This window comes from Pleurodeles waltl, chromosome 3_2, assembly GCF_031143425.1.
Source record: "Pleurodeles waltl isolate 20211129_DDA chromosome 3_2, aPleWal1.hap1.20221129, whole genome shotgun sequence".
Classification (NCBI taxonomy): domain Eukaryota; kingdom Metazoa; phylum Chordata; class Amphibia; order Caudata; family Salamandridae; genus Pleurodeles; species Pleurodeles waltl.
In genome coordinates, this window is record NC_090441.1 from 117,724,346 (window position 1) to 117,737,556 (window position 13,211).

At 46.3% G+C, this 13,211-nt stretch overlaps 1 protein-coding gene across 4 annotated transcripts in view; it reads left to right on the forward strand.

Moving 5' to 3' along the window:
- Positions 1-13,211, forward strand: part of PSPH (phosphoserine phosphatase) — a 172,038-nt gene that overhangs the window by 73,043 nt on the left and 85,784 nt on the right. Inside the window, exon 1 of one of the 4 annotated variants that reach the window (XM_069226941.1) lies at positions 1,618-1,819. The exons of 1 other annotated variant lie outside the window; for it this stretch is intronic. In XM_069226941.1, the coding sequence (XP_069083042.1) occupies positions 1,818-1,819 (2 nt within the window). In that variant the 5' untranslated portion in view covers positions 1,618-1,817. Of the gene's footprint in view, positions 1-1,617; positions 1,820-13,211 lie in introns of those variants that run through there. 2 more of the 4 variants (XM_069226938.1, XM_069226937.1) reach the window with 2 other exon arrangements.

Genomic DNA, 13,211 nt, shown 5'->3' on the forward strand with positions numbered 1-13,211 from the left:
GTGGTCCTAGGATAGACAATGGGACTACCTTCAAAATGTTCACCACAACCTCCTCTTTCTGTCTAGATCATCTCTGCGCCCCCATACTAGGTAGTGGGGACCCCAAAATAATAACCCCTCCCTCCATTCAGTGTCATGGCTGGAACCTTTGTTTTACAGCTGACTGAAAATGTGTAATGCACTATGCCCTCTAGGGGTTAAATATATGGTTACACTGCAGTACTTTCAGTCATTTTCTTTTCATGTGATTATGCCCTCTAGGGGCTAACTATATGGTAACAGAACCATGTTTCTTACAAATGCTATTTTCATCGTAGTCTCCTCTGGGTGCTGTTCTGAGCATTATAGTCTAATGCCAAACATGTATTTCTGATAAAGTATTTTTTGGGTGTATGTGATAATTGTATATGTTTTATTAATCTCTCGTTATTGCAGTCATGACTATGATTCAGGCCAACTTAACATCCTTATTACACTATGACTGTTTGAACACTTTTGATATGTTTGGGTGGCCCTTCTAGTTTATTTATCTTGTTACTCTTCCGTGGCTGTCTTGTTTTGGGAATTGTATTAGCCAGACAGCAACAGTGATGGTTGGCTGGTGAAAGTGGTATTCTATTGGAAGTAGCATGGCAGATTTAAATTAGGATGCTAAATGGCAACATTTTAATTTTTGGCTGCAGATAGGGGAAGAAGGTAAATGGAAGAGCTTTACTTATATGCAGGGCCACTGGAATTATGTGGCAGGAAAAGACCAATTAATGTGGCAAAAAAAGTCCAGTTATGAATTTACAACGTCAATAGCTGTAACTCAAGGAAATGTGAGACCCATTGCATTGCAAATGCTTGTTTTTAATGGACTTTAACTGCGACCCCAGCCTTTCCTTCTCTTCCCGACAACCTCTCATTCTCCGGTCAGATCTAAAACTTCTCTCAGCTCCTATCCCTCTTTTTTCTCCACACAGTTGTACAGTCCCCCATTTTGTCCACGCACCTCTTCTCCTCGTCAATCAGTTCAGTCCCTGGCCCATTTATTACTCTCCTCTAGCATGCTTTTGATCCACTTCCCTCTTCAGCCACTCAGCTCTTCTTTTCTCTCCTGAGCCCTTCTCTCTCGCCTTTAACTCCTCTGCCCTCCGCCCTTCCATCCCTCCCTCCCCTCAGGCCTTAACCTTGCAGTTCGCTGTCTACCCTCATGTCCATCCGACATCCCGCTCACGTACAGACTATAGCTGCATTTTAACCAAAGGTCAAGTTATATGCGCACGTATGCAATCCAGAGACAATACATTTTAGACAAATAATGAACGAAGCTATTTTAAAAGCATAAGAAACACTCAGAAGAATTATGTGCTTTGGCATTGGGCATTAAAATCCTGTCATTTTTGCCCAAAAGGCCTCACTTTGAAACGCTGCCTGTGGAAGGGGCTGTGAGCGCGCTTCTTGCAGGAGCCTGTGCTCCAGGGGCTGCACAGCTGCAGGGGTGATCCCGCCCCCTCTGGCCGCTGACAGGCTACTGTACTCCGTAAGTGACAGGGCCGCCCGCTGACGTCACTCGCCGACGCCCCGCCCCTCTCCTCGCGATCGAACCACTGACGTCCGAGCCGCTCTTAAGGTGGGATGGTCCTCCTTTAAAAGCTCTGCCATGAAGCCGGCTGCTGGGGATTAGAGCTGGTTCAGCAGTGTGCACAGGACCATTTGTAACATGCACTTAAGGCAGAGACGGTGAAAACTCCTCCGGTCGGCACAGGGGATGAGGCCCGAGCTCCCTGCACTGTGACAGAGAAGAACACAGCGCCTGACAACGACAGGGGCCCATGTGAGTAAGCAGCAACATTTATTCTTTTCTGCCTGCTCTGTGCTGCTGCAGAGACCGCAGCTGCCTGTGCCTCCGCTCCGCAGTGATGTTAGTGCTGATGCAATCTCTGCCAGTGCAGGCATCAGCAACCTGACAGCTCTGCAGCTGCCTGTCCTGTATCCATGCAGAAGATGAGGAGTGCTGCTGCAGGCAGCCAGGTGTGGAAAACCCGCTCATCAAAATAGGCAAAAATAATAATGTGCATTTTTATACTTATTAACATTATTCATTTAGAAGTTAACTTTTTGCATAGCGTTTGCTTCCACAGTCTTAGCTTCTCAGCACTATAACAGATTCCTCAGTTAATCAACCCAAGAAGGATACAAAGCTGAATTTGCCTCACACACGAGAAGCTGCTCCTCCGATAGTTTAAACTTACATTAATAAGCGCAATATTAAACACAAATATTACAACACACGATTATTAATATTAATAATTCGATTATTGCAGCTACCTTAATGGAGCGAGCGACACGACCTGTATATCATATCTGAAAACTGGTTTGAAATATGAGCAGATAGAAATATTTTTACAGTAGTTTGCACATATTTGTACGTTTTATAATTTACGAATAATTAATCACCGTTGCGCTTGCACGAGCTGCGTATGTTGGTCCTTTTAAAAAATGCACAATATTTGGCAAGCCTTCCATGACGTTGCAACGACTGAGACAGACTGGAATAGAAGGTTTCGTTTTTCCGTACGTTTCTGCATCTTTTGCTGATGACACACTTTGCACTGGACTTTAATAACAATGCACCCCTAAGATGTGATATAAAGGTAACGTGCAATGTTTCGGTGCAATAACTTCCTCTGAACCGCAAGGCTAATGTTAGCCAAAGGAAGCTGCCAAGATGCAGAGACCGTCCATTAGATAACACGTCTGACAAGAAAAACGATTTGTTGTTCTGGTTGAACTCCATGGCGTCGAGACTTGTGAGACATTATTAGCAAGCACATACCGTTGCGTAAAGTCCCTGCAATTTAAAACAACGTTCCGTGGAACAGGGCGGAATGCTTCTGTGATTGCTGAACGTCTTTGAGTGATGTTCGTCTTTGGTTGACAGTCATTCAAGTCATGCGTCCTTGTTTTTAGGTCAGGCTTACCAAACAGCAATGCTATCTGGCTGTGAAAGTCATCCTGGGAGCTCACCAAGAACATACAGGAGCTTGGAGTCTGCCCATTGGTTGGCTTTCCTGTCACTTTAATTTGCCTGCTTCTAATTTGTGTCCCAGTTTGTCCATCTTGTCTTTGTCCCTCCTATGGAGCATAGTCTCTTCACCATTTTTTTTTTGATTGGCTGGCTTCTATGCTTCCACTGCGTGTTGTTAAAGTACTGCAGTTTTCATGTGTACTCCCTTGTGTTGCACTCACCCTCGTACTTCCCCTCTTGCTTTCTAGCCTGTGTGCTTCTCCCCTGCTCCACATTCCTCTCTTGCTATTTGCTTCTCCTCCCCACCCCACCCTCCGTGTTGCTTTCCCACTTCTGCACCCCTCCTTCTCTCCCACATGTTGCTTCCCCACCCTGCCCTTCAGGTGGCTTTCGCCATCCCCTGTTTTTCTTCCCCCACCTGCGCTCTCTGTGTTTCTCCCCTCACCCCAGCCCTCCTTGTTGCTCACCCCACCCATACTTGCCCTTCGTGCTACTCTTGCCATCTCTGCTTAAAATAAAAACAGCTTTCCCACATGTGCCTGCATGGAGAGCTTTCTTACACAATTTCATTTATTGCTTTTCGTTAATTTTGTGTTTCTTTAGCCATGCTACATAACATTGGGGATGCCTTGTCTTTTGGTTCTACATCTCTTCTCTTAGCACTGATCAGGCTGAAAATATCCACAAATTCACCTTTCCATATTTTTTCTTTAATGTCAGGAGCCACATGTGCGGCTAACTTCCCTGGCCTAGATAGCAATGTGTCCAATCCCATCCCCTCAGCAGATTTAAGTGTTTTCATGGCACTAGCTGCCTGTTCGGTAACTTTACCCTGCTCTCTTTCCACCGGAGTAGCCTGAGACAGCGAGCCCGGTGCCTGGCTGACACATGGGCTTGGAGTCGTCACCTGTAAAGAAGGAACATTACGTGCTGTCGCCAGTGCCTCGACCTGGCGCTTAAGTTCTTGAACCGAATTCTGCAATGAATCGCTAACCCAAGGAGTCGTAGGGGGAGGGCGGCTGTTGCATTAATACTGGTTAACATCTGTGACACCGCCAGCAAAACTTGGGTCGTTGGGCCTTGTGATGCTCCTGTGAGGGCAAGTGCGACCTGCCCCTGCTCTGAGGCTGTGCCCACCGCTGGTGCCAACACCTGAGGCTTGGGGGATGATTAGACGGGTAACTCCTTAGGGGGTGCTGCCAGGACTGCTAGAGAAGGCCTTATATCGGCCAGCTTAGATTCTACCCCTAACGTAGGTCCTGATGTAGCTGTCACCCCCCCTGAGCGAGGTGCATGAATGTTCTCAGAGGGTGAAGCAGTTGCACGAACAGGGGTCCCAACTGTAACTGAACCAACCATAGGACGGGGTGGGGGGGGTAACTGTACCCACCGGATGCGAGGGCATGGGTTGCTGGGCTGCTGTGACCTGCTTCTTATTCCTCCGCTTGACTGGAGGAAAAGCTGTGCTAGGGGCCACATGTGTCCGCCGAGGACGGGAAGGGGGCCCTCCCCACAGTCCTCTCCCTCTGAAGGGGCATCCCCCCATTTGTGTCCCCATCACCCAATTTTGCTATGACCAATTTAAAAAGTTGCACCAACTCTGGATCGCTTCCCTTCTTCTTGCCCACCCTAACCCTATTAGAAGCCATAATGCAAGAGGCTGGTAATAAACCGCAAACAAGTAAGTACACACCCACACTACACCAATTAACAAAAGCCTCGTGCCGGTTCAAATAGTTCCAAGATGGCACTAACACACTGTTAACAAGGCAATTAACCTGAAAATAAATTTGTGTTAATACAACACCAACAGAAAAAGTGAAATGCAAAGCTTAGTAAAACGATATTGAAATTCACAAGCTGGAAAATTAATCTTCAAATAACTTTTAGGCCCTCATTCCAACCCTGGCGGTCAATGACCGCTGGGTTGGAGGACCGCGGGAGCACCGCCGACAGGCCGGCGGTGCTCCCAAGGGCATTCCGACCGCGGCGGTAAAGCCGCGGTCGGACCGGCAACACTGGCGGTCTCCCGCCAGTGTACCGCCGCCCTTTGGAATCCTCCAAGGCGGCGCAGCTAGCTGCGCCGCCGAGGGGATTCCGACCCCCCCCTACCGCCATCCAGTTCCCGGCGGTCCGCCCGCCGGGAACCGGATGGCGGTAGGGGGGGGTCGCGGGGCCCCTGGGGGCCCCTGCAGTGCCCATGCCACTGGCATGGGCACTGCAGGGGCCCCCGTAAGAGGGCCCCACAAGTATTTCACTGTCTGCTTGGCAGACAGTGAAATACGCGACGGGTGCAACAGCACCCGTCGCACCTTCCCACTCCGCCGGCTCGATTACGAGCCGGCATCCTCGTGGGAAGGGAGTTTTTCCCTGGGCTGGCGGGCGGTCTTTTGGTGACCGCCCGCCAGCCCAGGGAAAAACTTAGAATACCCTCCGCGGTCTTTTGACCGCGGAGCGGTATTTCGGAGGGGGGAAGTCTGGCGGGCGGCCTCCGCCGCCCGCCAGACTTGGAATGACCCCCTTAGTGTTAAAACAACACCCTAGCAACAGTAAAAGGCAAAGCTTTTAAAACGCAATACCCACAAAATTAGTGTAAAGTCCCCAGATGCACAAGAGAAAAAACAAGGTTAATAAAATTACATATACTGTTCAAATAAGGTACATGCCAAGCAAGCAATCAGTGTTTGGTGCAGTTTCCCAAATGCAGTTTACCAATACAATTCTTATTTCATTATAACTCCATTGTTTTTTGCATTAACTCGCATAAAAAACGCCCAGCTTCGCAAATTAGCCCACTTTAAGAAATTTGCGGCTCCTCGCTGTGCTTTAAATGGGTAAGGATCCTCAACTAATAAAGGAACCCCCCCCCACCCGCTCGTACCTTGCGCCGGTAATAGTAACTGTTTACATAAAAGCTTAGGGGGGCGAGCGCCCTTGCCAGAAACCAACTACCAAAAAAGGGGGGTTAGCCCTAGCAGGTGAGAGCGCGCACAGAGAATAAACTAACTCCTAAAAACGGAGCCCAGCCACCGTGTGCACACTCACCTCTGCAATCTATTCAATTCCGGGGATCAGGTTACGCGCAGCAATACAAAACCAGCGCACCCGGGTCTCCGATTCCTTGTGCTCCCAGTGACCTCGCTGCTGGCTCCACTCTCCAAATCCGTCGTCCTGAACACGTGCTCCTGATAAGTTGCCGCCGAACAACCAAAGCCGAGTGCGTCCACCAGGAGTCAACAAGAACCTGACAGCTCAGGCCGCCGCGCCGAGAAGAAGAAGGCCGAGCCTTCTGGGGAGCGCTTACAAGCCCCTCGCTGGCACACGACGGTCCAAACCGGAATGGCCCCAACGTCGGCCCAACATTGCTTCCCCGAGGCGCTACTTCCGCCTACACGACTCGCGAGGCGTGCAGGCGGAAGCAGCTGGCCAGCCCACGCACAACTAGTGCGGAGGGTCCGGCCCCCGGCGTCCCTGACCCCTAAGGGGCCGCGCTCCCCCCATGTTGGGGGGGCGCTTTTCCATTAGCTGTGCCAATAGGTGCCAACAGAGAGACCTGTTGGCTTTGCCAATGCTTGTTTATATAGCACCTCTTGTCTCAGTTTTGTTATTAATAGCGCTGTAAATATGCTACTATTAACGCACTTAGGACCCCGTTCTGATTGCCCCAAAATTCCTGATTGGAGAATACAACCTTTAGAGAGACTACTGTACTCTTCATGCCACACGCAAAGTTTGCCTGGCAAAACCTGGAAGAATTTGTGCGGGTCAAAAACCACACATTCTGAGTTACCCAAAACATGTTTTGTATACTTTAGTGACAGACTTTCATTGATGTGGATGCCGCAGTTGTAACTGAAGCTGCCAAGCGGTTGAGAACCCATTATACTAGGCCTGTTGAAAATTTCAGCTGGCCTTGATTGTGTTCTGAGGCCAAAGGAGGAGCTCAGATGTTGCCAGGGTAGGTTTCATGAAGCTCGAGGTCATCCTCCTAAGAGACACAGCCACGGCTGACTGACCAACACATTGGAGGGTGGCGCAGAGGCGTAGACTATCCAACAGCCAGGTGTCATTGGCTTACATGTAGAATTGATCCCCCCACCTGCTTGTTTAATTCCAGGGAGCACCTATAGCTCAATCTAAAGGCCTAGAGAAAAATGTAGGCTGATCCGTGGTGTTGAATGCCAATCGCGCAAAAGTGATGACCCAACTCAACCTTTATCAACTATTCCGCGATGGATATCCGGGACAGACACTACTGCCAGTTCTCTCCAGAATGTTATTCCTCTCGAATGATTTAGCAATCGAGAGAAGAGCGATTTCTCCAAAATTTTACCCAGAAATGGAATAACTAAATGGGCCTATAATCACTTGCATCTTTTGGATTTAGAGTGGACTTCTTAGAATTTTTTTTAAATTTTTTTTTAAACAACTGTTTTTTTCATTGAGCCGGTATAATGCCAGATTCTGCAGAGCTGTTACAATAGTGGTTCCCATGCCAGGAAGTGAGCCAATCAAACGTTTTATCCATTCTGATGGGCAGATATTGTCCGCGGACCCAGAAGGACGCGTAGAACTCAAGTTGTTGGTTAAAGGTTGGGCAGAAACCGCTCCCCGGGCCCGAAGCGAACCGGGCATTCACGTGGCTTCTGCAGACCCCCCACATGCCGTTAAACCTCCATTACCAGGTATAGAAGCACCTTCAGTTATGTAAGATCAGGATTTCCACCATACACATCTCAGGCTGCAGAGGTTTCCATCAGGTTACACAGTTTTTAACGCTGTCTAAGGTGAGGCAAGGTCAAGGGCCTGTCTTTCAAGTCACACACATTTTCTACCAAAATAGCTGTCTTCCATTTTACAGGGATATTGACGACTAAGGCTCCTACTATTTTAAACTCTGTGCAGTCACTTAACAGTTTGAATTGTGCCATCATTTTAGGAATATCTAATAATGTTTAGAGATGGGTGAAAACTTCACAGTTCAAATACAGTATACACCAGCTGCAAAGTCATCAGGCAGCCTCTTGGCATGCAGGACACGTTGTCCTGTATCCTGCACACTTTCTAATATGTGTCTGTTAGGCTTATGCCTATAATCAGAAAATAATAAACTATAAGACTCAGAATTCACAGTGCAGGAGCCTAAACCGTCTTCATGTGTCAGACACGGCTTGTCTGGCTTGGACACATATTGTACATTGTGGTGACCGTGAAAGTTAACTTTTTTATTATTTTCCCAGTGCCTTAGAGGAAACATTAACTAATCCAGCTTTATGATAAAAGCTTTTTGTTGCCTCTCTAGCCTGCTAGTTTTGCATTAATGTTCTCCTGCTGGCTTACAGTGTTCTTCACTGGGCTTATTCCCATATAATATAACTAAAGGATGCAGCCTTCCTTGCATTACAGGTCCTTACTTGTGAACAGGGAGGGACTATTGAAATGAACCCCTCTTTAAGCTTTACTAGGGTTGGACGGTAACACTCCTAAGCAGCATCAGTTCCACTTTCCCAGTATTCATCCTTTCCAACCACAGAGGTTTGTAACCAGTGTGTGGACGATGAATGTCTTCAAGGTAAGAGAATAGGATGCGTCAAGTTTTTCTAACGTGTCCAGTGGGCGGCTGCTGCCAGGAATGGTCGGAGGGGCAGCGCACAGGGTTTGGGGGGTCATGCAAGGCGTGGAATGATAATAATAAAGAAAAAAAACACTTACCTGCTGCTGCTGGATGCCGCCTCTGTGTTCCTCGCTGCCTCAGTTCTTCTTTTGTAGCTCCCCTCCCCACCATTCCAGACGCTTCTCTCATGCTGTTACCCAGCATGAGAGAAGCTCTGGGATTGGCCTGAGCTGGCTGAAATGCCGCTCAGTTTAGGGAGTGTGATCCTGTACTTGGTCTCCACCCAGCTGTAAAATAAGCTTGGGTGGAGAGTTCTAAGTGCGCATGTCAGTTTGGCCGGCCTCCGATGGCCAGCCAAACTGACATGCACGCTTTAAGTGCACCTAGTACCACTCCCCCCTGCTGACACAGAGGAAGCTGGCCCCACCCCGTCCTACAGTCCTGGAAAAAAATAAGATGCAAATTAAATACTTGTATTATCATTTTATTTTTCTACTTTTTGCTGCCTTTCAGCAGTGGGGCGACGTTCCTCCTCCATAGCTAAGGGACCGCCTCTGCCTGTGTCTGTATTTCAGCCTTTATACGTTGCCCTGCAACATATTTGTTTCTCTTAATTATTTTGTGATTTAAGCTAGGATCAGCTACATTTTAATAATTTATAGAACTAGAGGATTATGGACAGTTTATTCAATTCAGGCATGTTGAAATCATATTTTCAGCTTGCCATTAAATATTGCTTGTTCAGCTTTATTTTAATGAATGGTTACATTGTCATATACAGTAACCAAGTACTTGCGATTCTTCAATTTTGAAAAAAAAGATACATTCTGAAATGAAATTGAGCGTTTGTTGTGTCACTGTCTGTGTTCAGTAATCATTGAACATTCAGTTTCAGTCATGGTAAATAGAATAACAAGCTTTTGCAATGCAATGGGTCTCGCATTTGCTCGAGTTATAGCTATTAGCTTGTAAACTCCGAACCAGGCGTTTCTTGCCACACAAATTAAAAGAAAAAAAATGCAGCGCGATCGTGCTATGTAAAATGCAGCGTGACCGCACTGAAATTGAAAACTGAAAAAACTATTGTGCTATGTAAAGCCCAGCGCGATCGCACTGCCTGCAAAATAAAAAGATAAAGTAGTCTGGAAACCATGCTGAAAACACTGAGCCTCGTATGTTTTCAGTAGTCTACTGGTGCTGTGTAGGTGGGCTAAACACCGGAAAAGGCATAACGTATGCATGCCTTTTACAAATGAAAGCAAGCAGATTTTAAAAGGCAAGCCCACGAACCAATGAAAGTGACTGACATGAGCGTGGTTAGAAGCCCAAAGAGAGATTACAGAAGGTGGTGGAGCGTTTTGTGCTCGCCCCTAATAATAAGGCACTTTACAGGAACACTTTTCCAGTGAAAATCTAGGCTGTGATTTAAACGTTTCTCCACATCCGGAGAGTACTCGAAGTGCACTGATGGACACTACAGTTAAGCATGCTCCCTTGATCATTTTCAAACAGAATACATGCAACTTGACCCACAATCCTGCACTTTATGGGGACATGCAGTTGACATAAAACCGAGATGAAGAAATAAAAACAGCTTAAATATTGATATGCATAATGATATTATTGTTCACAATGGCACTATTTTTTATCAATTTTGCATGGATTACAGGCCAGCCTCTACCTGTGTTCAAATCTGTGATCTGCAGAAAACAACTCTATCTCAGCAGCAAGCACTGTACCTTCTCATCTATCTTACTCGCATTTATTTGACAGCTTAGGTTTTTTTTAGAAACAATGGGCCTGATTACAACTTTGGAGGACGGTGTTAATCCGTCCCAAATGTCACGGATATCCTGCCCACCGTATTACAAGTTCCATAGGATATAATGGACTCGTAATACGGCGGGTGGTATATCCGTCACATTTGGGACAGATTAACACCGTCCTCCAAAGTTGTAATCAGGCCCAATATGTTTGTGGACATATAAAAATGCCGTTTGCATTTTTGATCCATACTTTCAGTGGTTGCCATGTATTTTTTTTAATAAACTCAGTAGTTGATTCGCTGCCCTCTGCACGACAATTTGTCCAACATTTCCTACTTGTTGGCTTGAAATATCTCAAAGTAGAAATTGCATTTTCCAGGCAGAGTTGAGTTGTAATAACTGTTCTTTAATGTAGTGTTACGGCACCAAAGTTTCAAACTTCTGACTAGAGACATTGATACCACCTAACTGTACATCTAATTTTAGCTACCTTGAGAGGAAGAAAAGCTTGTGGTATCCCAGACTCACTTTTACACGCAGTCTCTGAAGCAGTTGCTTTAACCTGGTGAGCTATCGCACCAGCCATTATACTGCATTCAAGCAGTTCTATTACAAGTGCTGACCTTCAACACTCCTAATCTCATGGCCAAAGATTTCTGAGAGAGCAGCACAACCTTATCTTGGGTGTGATTTCCCTGCACTCAGCGGTCTACTGTATCTTGTGTTTGTCCTAATGTACTATGGGCATGAGTTACCCAACATCATATTTCAGTGTTCCCTAGTGTATTTACTAATACGGTTGGCTTTTTCCATATATAATTAAAATTTATATACTGCAAAAAACATAGTTAAATCGAGTTTATAGTTCATAACATAAATGAAAAATCCTTATAATTCGTTATGGTGCATTACTCAAACCATAACTCGCCACCCGGCCGGGTACTCACATATGACATCACTGATGACATTATTGATGATATCACTTATGACATCACAGGATCTCACCAGTGACGTGACTGATGTGCTCATTATTTTGATCAGTTGTGTCCTTTTAACTGTGGTTGTTAGTCACACTTATTTTTCAAAAACTGCTGAAAAGATTTCACCTGGGTGTGCATGTGTTGGTGTGTGGTGGAAGCTTTGAAGCTGAGGTGCTCTGCCCATCTTCTTGACATGCTGATCATGAAGAAATCAAACCCAATAAACTAACCATTCTCTGGAACCGCTGCCAGAGCATGCAACTCCATTCCTCTGGACAGCAGAACCATTTAATCCTCTGTGTTATTTAAAAAGGGAACTGAAAAAGCTGCTGTCCCACCACCACGTCCACGTATGGACAGTGGTGGCTGCTGCTTAACTGAAGGGGACGGGTGGGGGGGAACGGAGATGAGGAGAAAAAAAAATAAAAGATAAAACACACTTACCTTGCCTCCGTCCCTGCCACCTCGCTCGTCGCTCCTCTTGTGGTGTCCCAGACTTCACTGCTGGGACCCCAGCACAGGCTTTCCAGAAATCCTGGTGCTGCTTTCATGCTAAACTTAGCATGAAAGCAGTGCCAGAATTGGGCTGAGCAGCTAGGACTGCTGCTCAGACACAGCCCTGGGGTCTGTGCAGTTTCTCCAGCCCAGCTGTTAAGCATAGCCGGGCTGGAGAAACCTAAGTGCACATGTGTGTTTGGCTGGCCTCAGACGGTCAGCCAAACACACATGTGCACTTAGGTGCACTCTTCCCTCCTCCCTCCTCCCACCTACTGTGGACTAGCCCCACCCCTCCCTGCACTGCTGGTTGTGCCAGAAGCAGAAAAAGAAAACAATAGTAGACTGTTGTTTTATTTTTCTGCTTCTTGCTCAGCCAGTGGGGCGACGCTCCTTCGCCATAGCAAAGGAGCCGCCCCTGCGTATAGACATTATAGTTTTTCTTCAAAGGTGTTCTACCATTTGGAGAGATGATCTCCTTGATAGCTACTATAGGCACTATAAGAATGTTTATTTTGTAACTGTTAATACTGTTGCACTGTCTTATGGATGTAAATGTTATGCCTCTTGAATTACATGCTATGGATAAACTCGACTAAAACTTTTTTTAATTTAGCAACCTACAAAGTCTACTTGGAAAACAAACTTCGATGAATAGCGCTCCATCGCCATCGGGTTCTGTCCATGCCCAGTACTTCATTTGAGCCAGTGTTTGCCATCTACACTCATTTTGGGGGACAGTCACTTGTTTTCCTGCATCAGATATTTACTGGGAACAAGAAGCAAACAAAACAGAAAGAAGGAGAACGAGAAAGACGTAAAAAACGTCTTAAAGTGAGAAAGCAGGAGCCTACAAGCGTGTAAGGAGTGTTTGGTAGTGAGTGAAAGAGACATGAGGTGGATTCAACGCTACGAAGCCTTGGTACTGGACGCACTGATATTTAATTGCACCATCCCTGATGTTCTGAGTAGACCTTTGGACACCAGCACTCATTCTTTTACAAATTAGACACTGACCGCGCTGTATAAAACTATATAAATAAATAAATGACGGTCTGCGTGTGTTGGTGTGTGATAGAACAGTTTACACTGTGTATGTTATGTGAGACATAGGTTGTTAGTTGTGTGGCCATTTTATGGTGGGTACATGGATATATGTGGCAGGTGTATGGCCATATGATGGTGGGTGGGTCGACATGTCGAGTGTGTGAATGTTTATAGTGGTTGTGTGAGGGTATATTGGCGTATGTGGATGGTTGTATGATGATGTGTGTGTCAGTATCTCTTGGTGAGTGTGTGGGCCTATGTTATTGGTTGCATGGAGGTATATAATAGAAGGCAAC